This window comes from Trichechus manatus, unplaced genomic scaffold (genome assembly GCF_000243295.1).
Source record: "Trichechus manatus latirostris isolate Lorelei unplaced genomic scaffold, TriManLat1.0 scaffold00291, whole genome shotgun sequence".
NCBI classification, from domain to species: domain Eukaryota; kingdom Metazoa; phylum Chordata; class Mammalia; order Sirenia; family Trichechidae; genus Trichechus; species Trichechus manatus.
Window position 1 is genome coordinate 579688 of NW_004444227.1, and position 26180 is coordinate 605867.

Genomic DNA, 26180 nt, shown 5'->3' on the forward strand with positions numbered 1-26180 from the left:
GTATGTTTGAGCCCATTGTTGCAGCCATTGTGTCATTCCATCTTATTGAGGGTTTCCCCCACCCTCGCGGGCCCTCCACTTTACCAAACAGGGTGCTCTTCTCCAGCGAGTGGTTCCTTTTGATGACATGTCCAAAGTAAGTAAGTCGAAGTCTCGGACAATATTCTGTGTTCCATAGGGTTTTCCTTGGCTAGCTTTCCGAAGTAGATCACCAGGCCTTTCTTTCTAAGCTGTTTTAGTCTAAGACAGATAGAAACTTTGTTATTAGTTTCCATTAAGTCATTTCCGACCCATGGCGACCCCACGTGTGCAGAGTAGAACTGGTCCATAGGGTTTTCAAGGCTGTGACCTTTTGGAAGCAGATTGCGAGACCTGTCTTCCGAGTTAACCTCTGGGTGGGATCAAACCGCCAGCTTTCTGACTAGCAATCAAGCGCCACGCAGGACTCCAGATAGAAGCTAAAAACCCAGACCAAACCTGTTGCCATTGAGTTGATTCCAACTCATAATGACCCTATAGGACAGAGTAGAACTGCCCCATAGGTTTTCCAAGGCTGTAAATCTTTTATGGAAGCAGACTACCACATTTTTCTCCTGTGGAGCAGCTTGCAGTTGGAACCACCAACGTTTTGACCTTTTGGTTAGCAGCCTAGTGCTTAACTACTGCATCCCAGGACTCCCTAGGTAGAAACTAGGACTGCAAAAATTACTGAAATTTAGTTTGGAGTGCTTTCATTAAATAGAAGAGTTTAGAACTCTTAATTTTGTTCCTCTTTAATTATTAAAATATTTCTAATTCTCCTAGTGTTGTCTGAATTGTCGTTGAAAGTAAGTATGGCAGATACGAACTTTGAACAATTACATTTTTGTTCTTTTTACCAAGTTGAGTGTATATGTGTTCACTAAAAATACGTGGTGTTAAGTAGATTCTTGTTAAGTTGTGGTTCTGTGGAACTTAATCTTGGAAACTAAAGAAAATGGCCCATTCACATTAGCTTCATATTATCTTTCTCGAATCTCTCTTTTTTTTTAATTTGATTGTGCTTTAGGTGAAAGTTTACAACGCAAATTAGTTTCTTATTCAAAATTTATACACAGATTGTTTTGTAACATTGGTTGCAATGCCCACAATGTGTCAGCACTTTCCCCTTTCCACTCCAGATTCCCTGTGTCCATTTGTCCAGTTTTCCTGTCCCTTCCTGCCTTTCATCTTGCCTTTAGGCAGGAGCTGCCCATTTGCTCTCCTATACAGTATTTAATTGAACTAAGAAACATGTTCCTCATGTGTGTTACTGTTTGTTTTATAGGTGTGTCTAATCTTTGGCTGAAAAGTGGGCTTTGGGAATGGCCTCAGTTCTGAGTTAGCAGGGTGTGGTGGGCCATAGTCTCAGGGATTCCTCCAGTCTCTGTCAGATCAGTAAGTCTGGTCTTTTTTTGTGAATTTTGAATTTTGTTCTACATTTTTCTCCCACTCTGTCAGGGACCCTCTGTTGTGATCCCTGTCAGAGTGGTCAGTGGTGGTAGTCGGGCACCATCTAGTTCTAGGTTCAGGCTGGTGGGAGTCTCTGGTTCATGTGGTCCTTAAGTCCTTTGGGCTAATATTTTCCTTGTGTCCTTGGTTTTCTTCATTCTCCTTTGCTCCGGATGGGATGGGACAAATAGATGTATCTTATATGGCCTCTCACAAGCTTTTAAGACCCCAGATGCTACTCACCGAAATAGGATGTAGAACCTTTTCTTTATGGACTGTGTTAATGCTAATTGACCTAGATGTCTCCTGAGACCATGGTCCCTAGTCCTCAGCCCCAGCAACTTGGTTGCTCAAGGTGTTTGGATGTGTCTGGGGAGCTTCTGTGACTTTGCCTTGATCAAGTTGTGCTAACTTCCTTTATATTGTGTATTGTCTTTCCTTTCACCAGAGTTGACACTTGTCTACAATCTAGTTAAAAGATTTTCCCTCCCCATCCCTCCCCTTCCTCGTAACCATCAGAGTTTGTTTTTTTCTGTGTGTCAGTCTTTCCTTGAGTTGTTAAAATAGTGGTCTCATACAATATTTGTTTTTTTGTGATTGACTTATTTCACTGAGCGTAGTGTTCTGTAGATTCATCCATATTGTAAGGTGTTTTGTGGATTCAACATTGTTTTTTATTGTTGAGTAGTATTCCATTGTGTGTGTGTACCATAATTTGTTTATCCATTCATCTGTTGATGGATCATATTCTTTTTAATTTTCAAGTTCTTTATTCTGTGACCAAATAATAATTGTGAAGGTAATAATAAATGATTAAATTTTAAATACTTTGTCAAAGCTCTTTGTTGTTTTTTCCTCTCAGTTAATATTTTGACAGCAAGCATCTATAGTAGCAGCAGTAGCAATTGAGAGGCACGCTTGATATTTTTACTTATGTTTTTAGCTTGCCAGGAAATATGTCTGTTTCTGGTTTTACTGTGTGTATATGTGTGTTTATATGAACATACCCTCCACAACTCCACCCCAGGAGTTCTGGAGGTTTGCAACAGTATTAAAAGCAGAAAGGAGAATTTTCTGTATTACATTTTAAGCTAAGACAGTGAACTTAATTATTAGTAGGCCATGAAAGAATAGAGTTTGGAACTATTTTCTTATTTGAGCTTGTCTTGGAGGCTGGTCTAAGCATTAGAAAAGAAGAGATAACGTGATCTCTATTTGCTGATGTGAACAAAATTAAATACATATATGAAGGAAGAACATGTTTCCAAGTTTTCTAGCATGGATGAATTAGATGTTGGGAAGGTAGACTCAGGTTCCGTAAGACTCAGAAACAACGTGTACTCACTCTAGCAATAATAAGAAAATAAGAGGAATTAAAATTTATTTTTAAAAATTTTGGGGGGGTAATAATCAGAGGGGGCTTAAATCCTTTGTTGATCTGTGAGTTACTCAACTAGCAGGAGCATTACAACAAACAAATAAATTTTAAAAAGTTTTTTTTTTTTCCTTCATTCATGGTATAGTTTAATGGAAGAAGCAGTAGACTAATTTGTTTAAGGTTCTGGATTTTAGACCTGGCTCAGGACTAACTTTGCAAACATATATTAAACACAAAACCAAATTACAATATGCTAAAACTGAAAATATTGCAATTTTTAAATACAGTACTTTACACAGGTCATACTAGCAAGAAACAGTCATTTCTTCCTACCCTACTAAAAAAGCTTTTAAAATAACTTCCATTGTATCAAATTTTAAAACTTTTAGATGAGTACAACATAATATTCATGAGAGATTGTTACTATTTCTAGCTCCCTAATCCCATTGTCCCAATTGAATTAATGCCATTAATTTTTGAGATGAATTTTAAAATCTCTCTTTCATACATTGCATGCATTCTAGGGGTTTGAAAACCACATTAGTATAGGAATCTTTTTTTTTTTACATTAGATGTGGATAATAATGTTAGTATAACTTTGTTACTAGATATGCACATGAAAATTTTATTAGCTTCAATAACAAGAAACTCTTTAAGCCTTTTTTTAAGTGAGAGCATTTCTGTTACTGAGTGGCCATATATTTAGAAAACACTGAGCAACATTTTAAAGGGCAGTAGAAAGGTCTTGAACTTTTTTTTTCAGTTTTGCGTCTACTTTTTTCACTTTACAATATATTATGAGCATTCTCCATTTTAGTAATTTGTCTTTGGGAAGCGTAACTTTTTATTTGATTGAGTGACAGTCTCCCTGTAGGTTAGCAATAAAAAAACAAACAAAAAACCGTTGCTGTCAAGTCGATTCTGATTCATAGTCACCCTATAGGACAGAGTAGAACTGCCCCACAGGGTGGTCTTGAACTTTTTTTGTGTGGGTGTGTGTGCTTGAAGTGAAAGTTTACAGAGCAAATTAGTTTCTCATTCAGCAATTCATACGCAAGTTGTTTTGTGACATTGATTGCAATCCCTGCGATGTGTCAGCACTCTCCCCTTCCCACCCTGGGTTCTCTGTTTCCATCCTTCCATTTTTCCTGTCCCTTCCATTTTTCCTGTCCCTTACTGCCTTCTTATCTTTACTTTTGGGCCGGTGTTACCCATTTGGTCTCGTATACGAGGTTGAACTAATCACGTTCCTCACGTGTTATTGTTTGTTTTATAGACCTGTTTAATCTTTGGCTGAAAAGTGAACTTCGGGAGGAAAGGTCTTGAACTTTTACAAGTCCAGTTAGTAATACCTTTTCATGCCCTTGTCTCCTAATGGGATTTTTCATGAATACTGGTATAGTTGTGCAAAGATTACAAACACACATTTAGCTATCTATCCATCTATCTCTCTACTAGTATATAGCAAAGTGATAGAATTGAGTAACATTTAAAAATATATAGTATATTTTAGATTCAATAACCTTAAAAATAAAGCAGCCATTTCTGGATAATATCTGTGAGGAAGACAAACTCTGAAAAATATGCTACCACAAATAGCATAAAGAATTTCAGGAGTTTCTAGCTTAATATGACACTGTCTTGTGTTGAGCCTGGCTCGTTGGGACTATCTTTTACCCATCGTCAAGTATATTCTTTGATGATGGTGATGATCTTAAGTACTTTTATAGTCAAGCTATTTAAAAATAAAAATAACCTTTTCCATCACTTTTTCTTAGATTTATATTAAAAAGAAGAGAGAGGAAAAGTTCTCTGATAACTGTAAAAATTTAGGTCTTACTAAAATTTTTCCATAGCAGTATACCAGTAAATAATTTGTGTTTCTGATATATAGAAGAGAGAGGTTGGAATGTAAAGAACCTCTGGTGGCAAATGGTATACAGGATTATAAGAGAAAGGAATAGAAGTAGTTTGGCAAGTTTGTTTGAAAGTTATAGCAGCAAAGTATATCTTTATATATCTTTTTTTTTTAAATTGTGATTTTTTAGGTGAAAGTTTACAGAGCAAATTAGTTTCTCATTAATGTTTATATATTTTTAAAAAGGACTTTTAGGAGAAAACATTTGGAATGATGGCTAGCTAAATCAGTGGAATCAACACGGTTGAAATAAAGGCAGGAAGGACAGAAGGAAAGAGAGCATACCATCCTGATACTCTAGTGGACGTGCATATTACTCAGAAAAAGGGCTCTCTAGGCAAAACCAGGGGTCATACAACATTAAAGAAGCAGTGAGAGAAGGAAGATCTGTTAAAGGCTGAGAACAAATGCTCATAGACTGGTGTTTTGAAGTTAAGAGAAGGTGTTTCAAAAAAGGAAAAAGTAATTTAAAAAGTCCATTGCTGCAGATATATCAAATGAGAGGATTGAGAAAAATTCATTGAATTTGCCAAGATATCATTTAAGGCCTTTGCCAAAGTAGTTTTGATAGATTTTTAGAGGACTAAAGTTTTAGAGGCTAGATTGTAGTTTTAGAAATGATTAAGTGGTTAAGTGGTAAGAGACAGAATAATAACCAAAGTAAACTTCGCTTTAATCTTTTGAAGATGCCACGGTTTCTTTCACAAGACAAGCTAGATCATGCTGTCCTTATATAGGAAAGAAACTGCTGTTTTAAGAGAAAAATACGTTTATTTTGGTTATTAGTATTTCTTAAGTACTGGAACTGCCGATGGAAGCCACTGGTTTCCCTCTACTGCCCCTCTACCAGCCATAAACTGAGAAATTTTTTATTAGAACAGTTTCATTGTCTTAATCGTAAGTAATATAAAATACAGAAATCTGGATTTACACAAAAAACAATTTGGTGGTAATGATTCACTACTTAAACTTACTGTCATGGTTGGAGGGGGTCTAAAAGTAATACCCTCTCTTTACTCAAGTTCAGAACCACTGGAGATATAAGCAAATAAGTCATCTAATGGAGTTCAAAATATGTTCTTTAAAATTGACAGTGTAAAGTGGAATACAAGGCTTATTCATATAGTCACAATGGAATTGCTAATATTTCACTGCCAAATTAAATATATACTGGTCTTATCACTGCACAGCCAGACAACCAAAGGTATGGAAGAACAGAGAATTCTTGCCCCAGTAAGCAGACCCAATTGTAAAAGAGCAGGAACCAGAAGGGACTGAGCCATGTACACACATGCATGTGTACTTCTTCCTCCTAAACTTATAATCAGATAAATCATTATTCTCCCAGAGAATGAAGGTGGTGGTGGCCAGTTTCTGAGCTCTATTTTATTAAGTGTTATTGTAATGGAAACTCTACTGTGAAGAAGCTTGAAGCCAGTGGGTATGGGCTTCCTGCCCCAATCATTTTACCTTCCAAAATATTCTTTTAAAATTGAGGTATAATTCATATACAGTAAAGTGCACAAATTTTAAATGTACAGTTTGATGAGTTTTGACAAATGTGTATATTCACGTAACCACCACTCCAGTCAAGGTATAGAATGTTCCAACACTTTATTTTTACATGTGGATTCACGGTAAGATTACTGGTGGCATATTGGTTAAGTGCTTGACTGCTAACCAAAAGGTTGGCTGTTTGAACACACCCAGTGGCTCCCCAGGAGAAAGACTTGGTGATCTGCTCCCCTAAAGGTTACAGCCTAGAAAATCTATGGGGCAGTTCTACTCTGTCACATGGGGTTGCTGTGAGGTAAAATCGACTCGATGGCACCCAGCAACAACATTATTTATATTTCTGATAATATGGAGTGCACAGTAGATACTTAACAGGTAACATTTACCTTCCCTGCTGGCACACTTTGGTTCTAAAGTATTTGATACAAAGGATGGTAGCTAAACAGCTTTCTGCAAATAATTCATCCCCTTAGTCAATTCATTGAACAAAATTAATAGTCATCTCTGATGTACTAAGTGATGGGGGTATGCAATGAGTATATTAGACATGGTCCTCATAAAATATAGCAGGGGAATGTATATTAACAATTAAGCAAAATATATATATATAATTACAAATTGTGAATAGTGCTGTGAAGGGCAGGTGCAGTGATAGAGAATGAGCCTGGAGGGCAGGGAAGAGGAGAAGACAGCATAGGCAGGAATGATCTCCAAGGTGGTGACCTCTAGGCTGAATCTTAATGAGAGGAACCAGTAAGTTGAAGAGCAGGGGAAAGAACGTTGTAGATGGAATAAAGAAAAGGAGTGAATTAAAAAAGCCTTAGATGCCAGTGGGAGCCGTAGTGGCACAGCAAGCAGTTAAGCATTCAGCTGCTAACCAGAAGGTCGACGGTTTGAATCCACGCGCTCCTTGGAAGCCCTATGGGGCAGTTCTACTCTGTCCCATAGAGTTGCTATGAGTTGGAATCGACTTGATGGCAATGGGTTTGGTTTTGGGTTTAGATGCCAGTGTAGGTGTATTAGTTTTGTAGGGCTGCCGTAACCAAGTACCACAAAATGTGTGGCTTTAAACAACAAATTTATTATCTCACAGTTCTGGAGACTGAGTGTCCAGGGTGTCAGCCATGTTGATTCTTTCTGAGGCTTTGAAGGAGAACCTGTTCCAAGCTTCTTTCCTGTCTTCTGGTCACATAAGGTCCTTTGTCTATCTTTCTGTGTCTGTTGTCCCTTTTCATAAGGACAGCACTCAAATGGGATTTAAACCCACCCTGGTGTGGTGTGAGGACAGTGGTAGTTCGGTGGTAGATTCTTGCCTTCCATGCAGAAGACCTGGGTTTCATTCCTGGCCAGTGCACCTCGAGCACAGCTACCATTTGCCTGTCACTGGAGGCTTGTGTTTTGCTGTGATGCTGATCAGGTTTCAGCGGAGCTTCCAGACTTAGACTAGCAAGACAGGCCAGGCGATCTGCTTCTGAAAATCAGCCAGTGAAAATCCTATGGGTCACAACCGTCTAATCCTGTTGTACATGGGGTCGCCATGAGTCAGAGGCCAACTCTGTGACAGCTGACAGCAACAACTGCTACTCTGCTATGACCTCATGTTAATCTAATTGTTAACATCATCCAAGACCCTGTTTACAAACAATATCATATTCACAGGTACCAGGAATTTAGAACTTCAACAGATATTTTTTGGGGGGACGCAATTCAGTCCATAACAATAGGTATCTGGGAGGTTAGGGCAGCAGAGTATCTTTGAGAAAGCAAGTTGAGAGAAGAAGATTGATTTGGAGGGAAGATGGTGTATTTAGTTTTGGACTTACTCAGTTTGTCATATTATGATATATCCAAGGGAACATAGCCTCACTTAATGATGTAAGACTAGTTTAAAGAGAGAAGACAGGATTGAAATTATATTTGGAACTATGAGCACTTAGATCAGTCAGTGTGTGCTGATTGAGTGACTCATACATGTTGCACTGCAGTTTTCAAAATAATTTCTTTAAAACTTTTTATTCATTTTGTTTTTGGTATGTTATATCTCATGATGTACCAAGCATTACATTAAAATATTTATTTTCAAATTATCCTCTAGTAGAATCTAATACAGTAATCTACACCTAAGTTCTCATTAAGTACTCTTGCGGAGCAGTAGGGCATATTGATGAAGAGAACTGTGGAGTCAGAGTACTTGAGTTTGAATCTTGGCTCTGCCAATTGCTAGCTTTGTGATTTTGAGCAGATTTTGCCACCCTCTGTGCTTCAGTCTTAAATTGCATTTGATTAAAATGAGGCAGATAATATTACAGTTTTTGTAAAGGTCAAATAAGTGCTTAGATGAGTAAAATGGGGATAATAAGAGTATATTTAAATTCTACCAGAGGATTGATATGCAGACCACATAAGGCAGTACGTTTAAAGTATACAGCTACCCAAACAAAAAAAACCCATTGCCATTGAGTCGATTTCAACTCATAGCCACCCTATGTAGGGTTCCTAAGGCTGTAAATCTTTACAGAAGCAGACTTCCACATCTTTTCTCCGACGGAGCGGCTGGTGGGTTCGAACTGTCACCCTTTTGGGTAGCAGCCCAGCACTTAAGCACTGTACCACCAGGGCTCTGCAGTAGTACCCACTAAGTCTTAACTGCTTTTATAACTTGCTGACTGATAGTTTTGATGAATTGCTGTACTTTGATTAGCATCTTATTTTTTTCCTCAATGTAATGATAATTTTTATCACTTTTAATAATATGAATTTAGTAGATTATATTATTCTTTATGTCAGAAAAATCAATGTAATACTGATTTAAGAAGATTGAACAAGTATATCTGAGATAGATGTGCTATAACTTCTCTTTAGTGTGTATAAAAAAAGAGATACATATGGATACTTTTCTTTTTCTTTAGGAAAAAAAATCAATTTCTCCAAAACTATCTGGCCCTTCTTAAGAAAATAATTATAAATGATAACCTGAGATTTTTAATACAGAGTAGGTTTAGGATTACTAGATTAGTCACAGATTGTATTGGATATAACTGGAGCATGTTAGTATTATTTGATGTAAAATTTTAAATTCCTAGATTGACACAGAAAGTAAGATATCTCTCATTTTTATAACACAGGGTTTCATATTTTAAGAATTGTCATCAGCTGGCAATGTGCAAAAGTCTATTAAAACTTATACAGTGAGAAAATGCCCGAAATTCTAATAGTAGAGCAGTGATTATCTATGTGTAGACTGTGGACCCCTTGAAGGTCCTTAATATCTCTTCAGGGCGTCCGTGAGGTCAAAACTATTTGCATAATAATATCAAGACAGTGTTATTTTTTTCACTGGATTGACATTTGCACTGTCATGGTGCAAAAGCAATTGTGGGTAAAAACTGCTGGTGCTTTAGTGTGCACAGATCAAGGAGCCCTGGCAGCGCAGTGGTTAAGCACTCCGCTGCTAATGAAATGTTGGTGTTTCAAACCCACCCAGTGGCTTTTCAGGAGAAAGACCTGGTGATCTGCTTCCACAGAGATTACAGCCAAGAAAACCCTGTGGGGCAGTTCTACTCTGTTACATGGAGTCACTATGAATTGGAATTGACTTGATGGCACCCAACAACAACGGGACCAAACTGTGCTAGTAGTCATTGGAGTCTTCACCATCACATATTTGAAGTAAAATAATATGTGTGTCACTTAAAAATGTCTGTGAGGAAGCAGAAAAAAATTATTTTAATCTGTGTCATGAAATGGGAAGTATACATACAACACTTCCACTGCATAATGAAGTCTGATGGTTGTTTTGAAGAAAGGTACTTGTACAGTTGTTTTAAGTTGTGAGTTGACGTAGGCACTTTTTTCATGGAATATCATTTTTATTTGAAAGAACTAACAGACGTGGTTTTTCTTACTTGGGTATTTGGCAGACATTTCCTCACAAATTAATGAAGTTGTCATTTTAAGGAAAACAACTGGGAGTATTTTTTGTTGCTGATAAAATTGGAGCTTTCGATGAAAAATTAGAATTTTGGAAAACTTTTTCTGTTACCTTGAACTTGACGGCTTCCCAATACTAAAAGACTCTTTTGATGAAATTGGTGGTGATATTAACAAATGAGATATTTTGAAATAGTACAATGAGATGTGTCAACTTTTGGAAGATCTGCAGAACTCATTGACTTAATATTTTGCAAATGACCAGTGTGTGATGATAAAATCTTGCATGTATAAAGGATTTAAAATGCAAGAGACCAATGGATATTAATATAACAGTTACAAAAGTTCATTGATATGGTTTCAGATTTCACGTGGCAACCAGCCTTAAGCAGCTATCACTTGCTTTGGTGTAGTATCAAAGAATATCCACAATTATCTGAAAGACTGTTAAAGTACTCCTTTGTTTTTCTTCTGTGTGTATGTGTGAGGCTGGATTTTGTTCAACCAAATTAACACATCCAGAAAGATTGAATACAGAATCAGATATGAGAACCCAGTTATCTTACATTAAGTCACACAATATAGAGATTTGCAAAAGTGTAAAATGATGCCACTTTTCTCATTATATTTTTTTCTTTTGGAAATATCGTTTTCACTGAAAATATTTATGTTAACATGTAATGGGCTTATAATTGTTATATTTAAATGAATTACTAAATAATATCAAAAAGTCTCAATTTTAATTTTTAATATGTTGAATATCAATAGGAGTAATTAACATAAATAGAAGCTCTTTGGGGTTCTGAATAATTTTTAATAGTGTCAAAGGGTTATAGAGTCGCTATGAGTTGTAACTGACTCAACGGCGGCAGGTTTGGATTTGGTTTGTAAAGGGGTTTTGATAATCTGTGGTCGATAGGAATCTACTTATAATTTAGGAGGAGAGCATAGCTTTATAATCTAAAATATACAGATTTTGGCTTAAAGCAATACTTTGATTTGGCGTATTTCTCAAATGGCAGTGTTGAAGTAGGTTTTTCTAGGCGTCGCACACTTTGTGTTATTTGATGTCATTTTATTTTGAAACTTTTCTGAACCTTTATTTTCATTTTGTATCTTGAAAATACATAAGTTTTGGGGGACATTTAGTTTTTCTTGATTGGCCTTGGCTGGTTTTCTAAACAAGTTTAATAAGGTATAAGAATGCTGAAAAAGATGTTCTGTCACAGTCTGTGGAATGTTACTGGTATCTTACACATATAGAATGAATATTTCATATTTCCGTTAGATGGATAAAATTTTGTTCAAAATTTTTTTTAATAAATGTAGTCCATTTCCATTTTGGAATACATGTCGGGATTAATTCAGTATAACTGGAGTCTTCTGCTTGGCAGTGGTAACTCTCTATCCTTTTATCATATAAGATATGATGTTATCAAGTTGGTGAGTTTTCTTTTCTTTTTTCTATAAGCAGATAATCTCAGTGACACCTTGAAGAAGCTGAAGATAACAGCTGTAGACAGGACTGAGGATAGTTTAGAAGGATGCTTGGATTGTCTGCTTCAAGCCCTGGCTCAAAATAGTAAGTTACATTATGTTTACTCAAATGTCAAACAAAAGAATCAAATCAGCAAACATTCAGAAATTGGTAGTTTAGCACATAACTTGAATTCTATCTCTGAATACTGTGGTTGTTTTATATGTTCCAGCCTCCCACCCTCTGCCCCTCTCCCCCCATACCTCTTTGCCCCCGCAAGGTGTACAGAAAGCCAAGTTGATAGGCGAAAGAAAGAAGGAATTGATTGGTGGTGATGACATCAGTACCAATCCCAGAGGGAGGTTATTGTTTCATTCCAAACAGACAAGCATCATAGTTGTTTTTCTTAACACTTACGTTTGTGCTTTAAAAAGAAAGACAATGTGTTTATGTGTAGGGAGGGGAGAAGAGAGAAGAAGAGACGGGGAGCTTAAAACACTTAAAAATTTTTTTCTGAGATCTTACGGTCACTTTTGGTACAACTTTACTTTAAAATAATGTGTTTATGTATAGATTCAGTTGGAAGGAACCATCAGCAATTAAAAAAATCCATTAAAATTGAGGTAAGACTTGATCTTTGGTGTTTTGGTAAATTATACTAGAGACAGAAACCACACAGCTCTTTATTGACTAACACATTGTATTATTGCATTTGATGTATCATATTTCTATTCACTAATTTCCGTACTGTCACAGTGAATATACAAGTACAAGTGATCTTCATTTGTTCCCTTAATTCTACTTGTTCCTGCTATGGTTTGTCCTGTATTTGCGGTTAATTATACCATGGTCTTATCCTGGGACTAATTATGTATCTGACAAAGAACTCGGGAAAGTATGTATTGTTAAGGTTTCAGTTTCAAGCAGTCAGAGGTATTTGTCTTCTTTCCTTCCTTCCTTCCTGCCTCCTTTCTTTCCTCCCTCCCTCCCTCCCTCCTTTCCTTCCTTCTTACCTCATTCCCTTGTTCCCTCTGATTTAGAATATCTTAAATCCATCAAAAAAACACATTTTAAAGCTAGTTTTTAAAATTTCTTTCTAGTAATTCTCTTTGATTTTGAGATTATAACTCTATCAAGCGATTTAATCTTAGTAGTAATAGAAGGAATTTGAAACCAGGAATTCAGTGAGAGCATCTAGATAAGGCTCAAGATTTAAAAGAAAAAGGAAGACAGGAAAGAAGAATGTCTAAGGCTGTGCTGCCCATTAATGTAGACACTAGGTACATGTGGCTATTTAAAGTTAATAAAATTAAAATTAAGTTTCACAGTCTTATTTCTCAGTTGTTACATTTGCTTTGCCAGCTACCTTACTGGGACACACAGACACAAAATACTTCCATGATCAGAAAAGGTTCTTTTGGATAACGTTGGTCTAGAGGACTAGAAAGAACAACGTAATAACCTGAGTTTTACAGTGCCTATATAGGCAGCTTTACATAATAATGCAGTTAGTCTAAGTAAACTGAGTACCTCAAATTTACATTTTTCAAGAGTTGTCTATAATTTCAGTGGTCCCTTTTTTCCCTCGATGTTATAAAAAAGTAGAATTCCTATATGGGCCGTTGGCTTCAGAATCTGAAAGACAGAGAGAGTATTTCCTTGCTCACACGTAGAGGGTTGCTCAGTCTTCTCTTGGAATGACTGGAAGACAGAGATGAAGAAGGAAAGGGAAGAAAGAAGGAAGCAAAAGTTTATAGTTTTTTAAAGAGCAGATTCAAGAGATACTAGCAAGTATACAGTTGTTGGATTAAATTTCAGACCCATTATGGAAATTATTCCTTGAACCTTTGTATCAAAAATGGTCTTGAAATTGTATGTTATAAAATGTTAAGGTCAGATAACCATGAGGTATTAATGACAACAACACACTATCAATTTAACTAATGACTCTCCAGGGGGAAACAAAAGGAATATGTCGTCTTATGAATTTGTTACAAAATCATCAGTGTCCTCGCTAATTAACATAATGTCTCATGTCAGCTGAAACGAGAATTTTACATAGGATGAAGGAATATAGTAGTTTCCTAAGGCTTCTGTAACAAAGTATTGCAAATGGGTGGCTTAAAACAACAAATTTATTGTCTCTAAAGAGTACTGGAGGGTAGAAGTCTGACAGGAAGGTGTCAGCAGGATTAGTTCCTTCTGGAGGCTCTCAGGGAGAATCTGTTCCATGCCTCACTCTGAGCTTTTGGTGGTTGCCAGCAGTCCTTGGCGTTCTCTGGCTTGAAGATGCATCACGCCAATCTCTGCCTCCATGATCACTTGGCCTTCTTCCCTGTGTCTTACTTGTATCTCATAAGGATACCACTGATTGGATTTAGGGCCTAAGTCTAATCCAGTATGGTCTCATTTTAACTTTTTTACATCTGCAAAGATCCTACTTCCAAATAAGGTCATATTCACAGGTACCAGGGCTTAGGACTTCACTGTATTGTTTGAAGGAGGACAGTTCAACCCCATACAGGAAATTGATATAGACATGTAATTTTGATTTAGGAATAATATCTATCACTGATTGTGTACATAGCACTGGCCTGGTTATCTAATTTAATCTTTCTTATAGCCCCATGAGTTAGACATCAACATTTAAAGGATGTGGAAACAGCTTCAGTGAAGTTACTTGCTTTGGTCTGGCAGAATCCAGAGTCTAGATTTGAACTCTTCATTGACAGAATAAAAAAAATCACACTCTGAGAAAAGTGTAATTTTTTGCTGGGTTTATGACTATGAACTTAATTTAAGAAGCTAGATTTTAATATTGTTTGTTAATTTTTTGCTTTTTATTTAAAATTTTTATTATTAAAGATGGGGATGATATGTAAGCTTTTTTTTCCTTGAGCTATAGACTGATCATAGATATTTATTTATTGGTGTTTATTGATATCTTTTATAGAAGTGGTATCTTGCTTTTAAACAAGTAAAAATATAACAGTAGGATGTTTATTTTCTACAGTTGTCCTTACTTCCCTGAGTAAAGTGATTGATCCATTGCTACCTCTCTTCTCTTAAAAAGGTAAAATTATAAAATATCCAACTTAGGTGAATCTGTTTGTGCTTTTCTTACACAAAACCAAAAAACCAAACGTGTTGCTGTTGAGTTGGTTCCAACTTAGTGACCCGATAGGACAGAGTAGAAATGCCCCATAGGGTTTCCAAGGAGTGGCTGGTGGATTTGAACTGCTGGCATTTTCTTTAGCAGCCGTAGCTCTTAACCAGTGTGCCACCTTAATTTTGGATTTCCATTACACATATTCCCATCTTATTCTTCTACAGAATGGAGAAATTTTTCTTTCTTGATCAGGTGCAACTACATGCAAACAATGACATTTTTAGTGTCAGATGTTTTAGCTAAAAATGTCGTTGTTTGCATGAAGTTGCACCTGATCAAGAAAGAAAAATTTCTCCATTCTGTAGAAGAATAAGATGGGAATACGTGTAATGGAAATCTAAAATTAAAATTTGATTTTACAATCTACTAACCTGTCATTGGAAAGAATATTTCTGAAATTAAAGAAATAATGCTATTAAAATATTTATACCATAGAGATCTGGTATATTTGAATTATTCATTACGACTGATTGTAATCTGAAATGAAAACTTTGATTTATGACTTCAGAGTGATTTTTTTTTTTTCTTTTTGGAAATATTATATACCAGTTGTCTTAGAATTGATTCGGACTCATGGGGATCCCATGTGTGTCAGGTTGGACTGTAATCCATAGGGTTTTCAGTGGCTGATTTTTTTTTTTCCTGAAGTAGATCACCAGTCATTTCTTTCAAGGTACCTCTAGGTGGACTCAAACCTCCACCTTTTGGTTTGTGTTAACCATTTGTACCACCCAGGGACTCCTTGGTATCATTAAATATGGTATTTACTTTATGGACTCTTTCTAATTTATAGAAAACATTATTGTAGAAAAGCATTTTGTTTTAAATCTCTGATTTTAATTAATATAGAGGCATTCATTCACTCATATAAATACTTCTGATCTCAGTTTTAAAATTTTTTAGTGAATACTTGAAGGCCACCAGCCGGGAAATCAGCCCCTGTTTATTCCATTCTGTTTTGATTCAGGTTATGGTTAGGGAATTCTCAGTAAATGCTTGTGGAAATTGTAGTGTGGTTAATCTATTTCATGCTTATTTGAAAATTTCAAACAATAGGCCACCTGTTTTGTCCCTAGATATTAAGACAGGACTTGGTCATCAAGAATATAGTATCTATATATCACCTACTACTAAATGTGAATCAAAAGCCCAGAGACACAAAAACTTAACATTCTATTCATAATTAAAATTCTGTTCTAGTCTAAGGGAATGAGGACCATGTGCATTGCTGTGGGAACCACATAACAATGCTGGCTTAATCATAGGTACAGCTTTAAACTCTTCCTGAAGGAGTAGACTGTTTTTCTCTGTCTCATCATCTCTTTTACCTTTGTGTTTTAACTTTACTTAGTTACTTGCTTGATGACACTTCCTATTTCGTACAGAAGTCAGATAATAGCTTACATTATTTACCATAGAATAATTCTCTAATAGAACACAAGTTTTTTACTTGTCTTTATAGGAAAAAAAGTTTATCTAGGTCCAAAGCTAAAAGTCAAATTCTTAAATGTATATCATAATACCCACTTACCTGTTGAATTGTTATTTTTTAAGCCCACTTACCTGTTGAATTCTCAGGTTGCTGTTTATTTTGTTCTGTTGATTTGTTGGCTCCCTTCTAGGCTGTAATGCTGAATATGCCAAATAATACTCATAAGCTGCTAATGTAGATTACTCCATGAATGGTCTCTTACCAGTAAAAACTTTGTTGTCATTTTCTTTTAGTCTGCTTTATGCCTTCAGTATTTCTAATACAGACTTCAGATAGCAGAATTACTTCCTAAGTCAGAGACATTGGAACCTATTATCAAGTGCTTTTTTCAATGATGTTGTTAGGTGCCGTCAAGTCGGTTCTGACTCATAGCAACCCTGTGTACAAAAGAATGAAACACTACCCGGTCCTGTGCCATCCTCACAGTCGTTGGTATGCTTGAGTCCATTGTTGAAGCCACTGTGTCAGTCCATCTCATTGAGAGTCTTCTGCTTTTTCGCTGACCCTCTGCTTTACAAAGCATGATGTCCTTCTCCAGGGACTGATCTCTAGTGATAATATATCCAAAGTATGTGAGACGTAGTCTCGCCATTCTTGCTTCCAAGAAGCACTCTGGTTGTACTTCTTCCAAGACAGATTTGTTTGTTCTTTTGGCAGTCCATGGTATAGTCAATATTCTTCGACAACACCACAGTTCAAAGGTGTCAATTCTTCTTTGGTCTTCCTTATTCATTGTCCAGCTTTCACATGCATATGAGATGATTGAAAACACCATGGCTTGGGTCAGGCACACCTTAGTCTTCAAAGTGACATCTTTGCTTTTCAACGCTTTAAAGAGATCTTTTGCAGCAGATTTGCGTAATGCAGTGCGTCTTTTGATGTCTTGACTGCTGCTTCCATGGTTGTTGATTGTGAATCTGAGTAAAATGAAATCCTGGACAACTTCAATCTTTTCTCCATTTATCATGATGTTGCTTATTGGTCCAGTTGTGAGGATTTTTGTTTTATGTTGAGGTGTGATCCATACTGAAGGCTGTGGCCTTTGATCTTCTTTAGTAAGTGCCTCAAGTCCTCTTCACTTTCAGTAAGCAAGGTTGTTAATGAGTCTTCCTCTAATCCTGATGCCACATTCTTCACGTAATCCAGTTTCTCAGATTATTTGCTCAGCATGCAGACTGAATAGGTATGGTAAAAGGATACAACCCTGATGGACACGTTTCCTGAGTGTAAGCCATGCAGTATCCCCTTGTTCTGTTCGAACAACTGACTCTTGATCTATGTACTGGTTCATGCTAAATCCATAATCACTAAACATGGAATATTATTGCTGTTTTAATGGAAATAAAAGTTATTTTATTCTGCTCTTTTATAGTAGTATCTAGTCTCGCTTTGTTTTTTACCCCAATGTGTCATTGCACCACAGAAACAATGTGTTTCTTTTGCAAGCTGAATTCAGTATATTGTTCATCTTCCTTCTATTTTTTTTTTTGTATTATGTGTCCCTTTTAGTTATTGTGTCTATTTTAGTTGGATCCATTGTCCATGAAAGCTTATGACTGTTGCTTATCTTTAATTACCAAAGGTTCAGTTTTTACCAAATAAAGATAAGACTTTGAAAGCTATGAGACACTAGACCAAACTAGAGGAAATAGTCAACTAAAAAGACATTGAGAATTTCTGATGAGTTGAGACTCATGAATTACCATAGAATAGTGGCAGCCACCTAAATCTCAGTCTCTTTACACATTGTCTAAAAAACCATACAGATCAACAAAAAAAGCAAATAAAATTAACTAACCATAGCCCATGTCTTTAGTGTAACTAGAAGACTAAGAACTTTAAACTATTAGAGATAAAAATGAATATCCAAATCTAGCAGACTCAGCTTCAGAGCCTACATGTGTGAGAGAGTTCAATGAAGACTAGAGAGCAAATGGAAAAGAGGAGAGAGGAATAGGGAACCAGGAGCCTAGGGGTGATGTTGTAGTTGTTGTTAGGTGCCATTGAGTCGGTTCCAACTCATAACGACCCTTACACAGATTATATTGTCTCTAGAAAGAGACTCCCATGCATCTATCAGTTTGTCGTACTGTCGGGGCTTGCGTGTTGTGATGCTGGAAGCTATGCCACCGGTATTCAAATACCAGCAGGGCCATCCATGGTGGACAGGCTTCAGCTGAGCTTCCAGACTAAGACAGACTAGGAAGAAAGACCTTGGTCTACTTCCAAAAAGAATTAGCCAATGAAAACCATATGAATAGCCGCAGAACATTGTCTGATGTAGTGCCAGAAGATGAGCCCCTCAGGTTGGAAGGCACTCAGAAGATGACCGGGGAAGAGCTGTCTCCTCAAAATAGAGTCGACCTTAATGATGTGGATGGAGTCAAGCTTTCGGGACCTGCGTTTGCTGATGTGGCATGCCTGAAAAAGAGAAGAAACAGCTGCAAACATCCATTAATAACTGGAACATGGAATGTACGAAGTATGAATGTGTGAAGTATGATATCCATAAACGTACAAGGAAGAGCAGTTAACACCACTATTGTTGAAATTTACGCACCAACCACTAAGACCAAAGATGAAGAATTTGAAGATTTTTACCAACTTCTGCAGTCTGAAATTGATCAAATATGCAGTCAGGATGCATTGCTAATTACTGGTGATTGGAATGTGAAAGTTGGAAATAAGAAGGATTGGTAGTTGGAAAATACGGCCTTGGTGATAGAAACAATGCCAGAGATGGCATGATAGAATTTTGCAAGACCAGTGACTTCTGTATTGGCAATACCTTTTATCAGTAACATAAACGGTGACTGTACACATGGATCTTGCCAGATGGAATACACAGGAATCAAATTGACCAGATCTGTGGAAATAGACGATGGAAAAGCTCATATCATCAGTTAGAACAAGGCTAGGGCCAACTGTGGAACAGAGCATCAGTTGCTCATATGCAAGTTCAAGTTGAAGCTGAAGAAAATTAGAACAAGTCCATGAGAGCCAAAGTATAACCTTGAGTATATCCCACCTGAATTTAGAGACCATGTCAAGAATAGATTTGACGCGTTGAACACTAATGGCTGAAGACCAGATGAGTTGTGGAATGGCATCAAGGACATCATACGTGAAGAAAGCAAGAGGTCATTAAAAAGACAGGAAAGAAAGAAAAGACCAAAATGGATGTCAGAAGAGACTCTGAAACTTGCTCTTGAGCGTCAAGTAGCTAAAGCGAAAGGAAGAAATGATAAAGTAAAAGAGCTGAACAGAAGATTTCAAAGAGTGGCTTGAGAAGACAAAGTAAGGTCTAATAATGACATGTGCAAAGACCTGGAGTTAGAAAACCAAAAGGGAAGAACACGCTTGGCATTTCTCAAGCTGAAAGAACTGAAGAAAAATTTCAAGCCTTGAATTGCAGTATTGAAGGATTCTACGTGGAAAATAGTAAACGATGCAGGAAGCATCAAAAGAAAATGGTATAGTGACACAAAGTCAGTATACCAAAAAGAATTGGTCGACATTCAACCATTTGAGGCAGTAGCATATGGTCAGGAACCCATAGTACTGAAGGAAGAGGTCCAAGCTGCACTGAAGGCAGTGGCGAAAAACAAGGCTTCAGGAATTATGGAATACCAGTTGTGGCGTTTCAGCAAACAGATGCAGCTCTGGAAGTGCTCAGTCATCTATGCCAAGAAATCTGAATGACAGCTACCTTGCCAACCGACTGGAAGAGATCCATATTTATGCCTATTCCAAAGAAAGGTGATCCAACCGAATGTGGAAATTATCAAACAATATCATTAATATCACACACAAGTAAAATTTTGCTGCAGATCATTCAAAAGCAGCTGTAGCAGCACGCTGGCAGAGAACTGCTAGAAATTCAAGCTGGATTCAGAAGAGAACGTGGAATGAGGGATATTGTTGCTGATGTCAGATGAATCCTGGTTAAAAGCAGAGAATACCAGAAAGAAGTTTACCTATGTTTTGTTGACTGTGCAGAGGCATTCGACTGTGTGGTTCATAACAAATTATGCATAACATTGTGAAGAGTGGGAATCCCAGAACACTTCATTGTGCTCATGAGGAACCTGCACGTAGATCAAGAGGCAGTTGTTCAAACAGAACAAGGGGTACTGCGTGGTTTAAAGTCACAATAGATGTGGGTCAGGGTTGTATGCTTTTACCATATTTGTTCAATCTGTATGCTGAGCAGATAATCCCAGAAGCTGAACTGTATGAAAAAGAATGTGACATCAGGATTGGTGGAAGACTCATTAACAACCTGCATTATGCGGATGACACAACCTTGCTTGCTGAAAGTGAAGAGGACTTGAAGCACTTACTAAGATCAAAGACCACAGCTTTCAGTATGGATTACACTTCAACATAAAGAAAACAAAAATCCTCACAACTGGGCCAATAAGCAGCGTCATAATAAATGGAGAAAAGATTGAAGTTGTCAAGGATTAAATTAACCTATTCTCAGTGTCTTTACTATAGTTACAGATGTTTGAACTAGAAGCTAAAGATATGGGCAGTATCATGATAGTTTTTACTTTCTTAAGTACTTGATAGCCCAGATGAGTTGTATTTCCTCTAGACAGCTTTTGTATATGGTCTAAATGCCTTTACTCTTACAATTCAGATTTCCTGATTACCTATGTGGGATTGTAAAACAAAGAAAATTAAAGTTTCACTAGTTGACTGACTTTGTAATCTGTAATAAGACACTTGGGGAAACAATAAAAACTTGGTGGATCATTGTTTTTCCTAATGGGAGCTCTTTGTAAAATACAACAGGTATATATTTATTCGTTTTATGCTTAATACCTTTTCATTTGATGTATGAGGATTGAATGTATGTATGGCTGATGTATGGTCGGCGGTTCGAATCCACCAGCTGCTCCTTGGAAACTTTATAGGGCAGTTCTGCTCTCTCCTGTAGGGTTGCTATGAGTCGGAATCAGCTCAACAGCAACGGGTTAGGTTTTGATTTTTGTATGAGGTTCTAATTTTTTTTCTAGACAAATTTTGTGAATCTTTTAAAAATTTTTATTGTTTTCAACTGTTCATTATATCAGAAATTTTAGAAATACTTTATCACATTCCTGAAAAAAGTTCTGTTGGGATTGTGGTAAGCCATAAATTAATTGGGGAGAATTGAAAAGTTCTCAATATTTAGTCTACCAATCAAAAAATAAAGGTTATATCTTCTCTTTTTCAACTCTTCTTTTTATGTCTCAGTTAGATAATATAGTTTGGTTAATATACTTTCAAAACATTTTTTACTTAAAGTATTCCTAATTATTTCACATTTTTTGTTGTTACGGATTTTTTTTTCCCATTATAACTTTTAAGTGGTTATTATTAGAAATCAATTTGAAAGCTAGATGATTTTTGTATTTTTATTTGTATATTCAGTCACCTTTTGAACTCACTTATTAAAGTAAACTTTTAGCTAATTCACTTGGGTTTTCTAGATACGAAATTATAACATGTACAAAGAATGATGTTTTTATTTCCTCCTTCCCTTGTAGCTGTAACTGTGACTTACTGTGTTGGCTTGAACATCTAGCAAAAAGTTAAATACCAGGGATATGGTTAATATCTTACTTAGTTTCTGATATTAATGACAAGGCTTTTGATGTTTCACCATTAAATAAAACACCTCTTGATTTAATGTAAAAGTTCTTTTTCATGTTAAGGAAATCGGCTTTTTAGTTAATGATTTTCTTAGAAAATCAAGAATGTGTAATTTTAAACCATAAATCCCTAGCCTAGTCAATTAATATTAAAAAGAGTAAATCTCTACCATTTTTAATATTATGAAACTTGTTTATAACAAGTCTTGTTTGTTGGAAGTATTAATGTTAGGGGTAGTTTTATAATTTCAGAGTCAAGGTCATTTAGGCTACTAGTGAGGTTTAATATAACTTATACTTCCTTTGGGTATTCAGGGACAAATATTGACCTAATGGGAATTAGTAGATAAAGAATAATTAAAATAATGTGAGTATATATATTTTAGAGTGAATGATTATTAAATGGTCTAATAAGCATTATAGCAAATTTCTCGATTAGTAGTGAACAAATAGAAAAGTAAAAGTGACTGTTTGTCACATTGGAAAGGAAGACCTAGCCTGTCATTTCTAAGACAATGGAATTTACTGATACATCTAAAGAAAAGAGAGGAAGAAAATTGCAGGAAAAAAACCATATACCTGTGAGGGCGACACAAAAAGAGAGCCTTTAAATTGTTTGTTTCCTTGACGTTTTTTCTTAGTCCTGTATTCCTAAAAACAGTGAAGCAGAGTATGATAAAATTAGAATGAGGAGGAAGAAAAAACGCAGAGAAGTCCAAGTGACAGGAAGAGTAAGACAGGATGCTAAATAATACTATTAAAATTAGAGATGGAGTTACAGTGTTTGTAGTGTTTTTACTATGATTCTTCTAGAGCTCTTTAGCTCCCTAGTCTCAGGGTCGGGGAAGGTGTTTTTAATCAGAGTATCATTTAATCTTACAGTTTGTAAGAACCTTATTAACCCAGTATTCAGGTAGTAATTCTTTCTGTCACATCCTTAGCAAATGGTTATTCAGCCCTTATGAAGAGCTCCATTTTATAGGAGGGGATCTGTTCCTAAGATTAGAGAATAGTTTTTAATATTCAGTTAATTTTTAATATTCAAGGTGTTCTGTAAGATGAATTCATTTTTGATGCTTATGATTTTCTTTTCCCGTAGTTAGTATTATGCATCTTTTCTACTCGTTGTACTAAAGGAGCAAACAGAATGTTTTCATTTGGCTCATAATAGCTTAGTTATAGAATGATCATCTTTTTTTTCTGATGTGTGCATGTGGGAGGGATAATATGAAGACAAGGTAATTTTCTACAATGATTTCTGCAGGTTTAAAAGAACATTTTTGCATGTGTTTGCTTTTGAAAAAATACGTTCTAAAACCTGGTTAGCCTAATGCAAAGTGAAAACTTTAGTTTTTACATAACTAGTGATTGGTATTTCTACAGATTATGTCCTTTTTTTAAAAAAAAAAAATATTTTGTTGTGTTTTCAGTGAAAGTTTACACAGAAAATTAGGTTCCCATTTGACAATTTCTATATAAATTGTTTAGTGACATTAGTTAATTTTTCACAGTGTGTCAACATTCTCTTTATTTTTTCCCTTTTTTTTTAATTGTACTCTAGATGAAAGTTTACAAAACAAACTAGTTTCTCATTAAACAGTTAGTAAATTAGTACACATATTGTTTTGTGACATTGGTTGCCAACCTCACATGTCAACACTCTCCCTTTTTCAACCTTGGGTTCCCTACCAGCTTTCCTGTCCCATCCTGCCTTCTCATCCTTGCCCCTGTGCTTGTGTGCCCATTTAGTCTCATTTTGTCTGCATTCTCTTTAATTGTATTTTGGTGGTTCCATTTCCAGTACTCTAGTTTCCCTGCTTCCTCATCTTCTCGTCTTTCCTTTAGAGTAATTGTTGACCTTTTGGTCTCATTTAGATGATTTTTCAATGAAGCACTGTACTCATGGATAATATCCTTTATTTTGTGTGTTGATCTGTTATTTTGCTAAAAGGTGACCCAAGGGGATAGTTTCAGTTCAAGATTCAAAGAGTGATAGTCTCAGGGAGTCCTCTAGTCTCAACAGGTCCAGTAAACCTAGACTTTTTAATAATTTGAGTTCTGTTCTGCATTTTTCTCCCGTTCTATCAGGGTCCCTGTATTGTGCTCCTGATCAGAACGGTTGGTAGTGGTAGCCAGGCACCATCTAGTTCTTCTGGTCTCAGGGTAGATGAGGCTGTGGCTCGTGTAGGCTGTTAGTGCTGTAGACTAGTTTCTTCTCTGAGACTTTGGTTTCCTTTTTTCTCTTTTGCTTCTAATGAGTAGAGACCAATAGTTGTATCTTAGATGGCTGCTTACAAGCTTTTAAGACCCCAGACACTACTCACCTTACTAGGATACAGAACGTGAACTTTGTGATGCCAGTTAACCGAGTTGTTGCATGAAACTAAGGTCCTAAGCCTTCAAACCCAGGAAACCATTTCTTACAAGGTGTTTGGTTATATCTGAGGAATATCTGTAACTGTGTTCTCTGTGAATGTATATGCGTGCGCGCACATGTCTAAACATTCACATACGTATAGATACTTATGTCTGTGTGCATATATGTGCTCATCTGTATCTAGCTGTATACTTATATGCCTGTACACCTGCATATGTGACCATATACTCGTTTTTTGGTTATTGTTAGTGCTGTTGCCAAATTATACGTGTCATATTGTTTAGCACAAACATCTTTTTCTCTTGTGTACATCTTAATGACATTGTTTATTTTGGTCAAGCTGTGCTTGAATATTTCCATTCTTCAAAATTCTTGATAGAATTCTTAAAATATAAGACACTCAATACGTGTCAAAACTATCAGCAATTTGACTTCTAGTTTCTGGTCTGACATATAAAGAACTTGGAGGTTATCATTCTCATCCTGACAACTAGAAAAAGGCTGAATAAACTGAAAATCAACAGCTCTTGTTAGAGCCATCAAAAAATTGTGGTCATAGGGCAAGCATTACCCCAAAACAGTTGTGAGATAGGCAAATACCAAGAATCACAGCTTTACTGGAGCCAGCAACTGGTGGGAATACATAAAGAGTAACTAATTGCTGGAGACTGATCGTGGACTAGCTTGAGAAGTAAAATCTCCTGGGGGCCCAGACTTAAGGGGACTCCCACACTTTCAAGAGTTTTACTTCCAGGAGGCCTATCAGGTTGTCAGTGGGGAAGCTGAGAGAATTTTCTGCTGCTTCCTACAGTGTGAGGGGAAAAGTAAGCATTTGGATAAATGCCCAGAACATTCTATTTTCCTTAAAGGCCTGCCCTCAAGATAAACTGTTTTACCAGAGCCTAACGAACTTGGGTTTTACCAGAGCTTACTTGGCATGGGAAGGTTCCTAGGTGGTGCAAATAGTTCACGCTTGACTACTAAAATAAAGGTTGGCAGTTCAAACCCACCCAGCAATACCACCAAAGACAGGCTTGGCGATCAGCTTCCGTTAAAATTATCCAAGAAAACCCTATGGAACAGTTGTACTCTGTGACACATGGAGTCACCATGAGTTTGAATTGAGTCAGCTGCAGTGTTTTTGTTTTTCTGTTTTCAATTTGACGTGGGGGAAGGGAAATACCTAACTCCAGCCCCCGAGAAGCACTTGGGAAGCTGACAGGCCAAAGGCACTGGCCTACTAAAAGACTGAGACCTAATCATAGGATTACAGAACGTTTCCCCTCCCCCATACCTTACCACCACCTCATGGAGCTCCTGTGTGGTTAACGAGATTACATCTGAAAGATCTGCAAGGCTCAGATCTGTTTAAAAAGGCGTCTCTAAGGAATCCCAAAGAGAACAGGGGAGACAAAAGCAAAGACACTAGAGGAAATTTTAGCCTCTGACAAGTACAGTTATTAAAAAAAAACCAAAAACCAAACTGGTTGCTATCAAGTTGATTCCAACTTACAGCAACCCTATACGACAGAGTAGAATTGCCTCATAGGGTTTCCAAGGAGAGGCTGGTGAAATTGGTCAATGTTCAGCCATTTCAGGAGGTAGCATATGATCAAGAACTGATGGTATTGAAGGAGGAAGGTCAGGCTGCACTGAAAGCACTGGCAGAAAACGAGGCCCCGGGAATTGGCTGAATACCAATTGAGCTGTTTCAAGAAATGGATGCAACACTGGAAGCGCTCACTTGTCTATGCCAAGAAATTTGGAAGACAGCTACCTGGCCAACTGACTGGAAGAGATCCATATTTGTGC

The 26180-nt window shown here is 36.7% G+C and overlaps 1 protein-coding gene across 1 annotated transcript in view; it reads left to right on the forward strand.

Annotated features, from left to right (window-relative positions):
• The window catches only part of RAP1GDS1 (Rap1 GTPase-GDP dissociation stimulator 1), a 155238-nt gene that overhangs the window by 12701 nt on the left and 116357 nt on the right, over positions 1-26180 (forward strand). The window contains exon 2 of the mRNA XM_023725189.1: positions 11683-11793. Coding sequence (XP_023580957.1) covers positions 11683-11793 — 111 coding nt within the window. The remainder of the gene's footprint in view (positions 1-11682; positions 11794-26180) is intronic.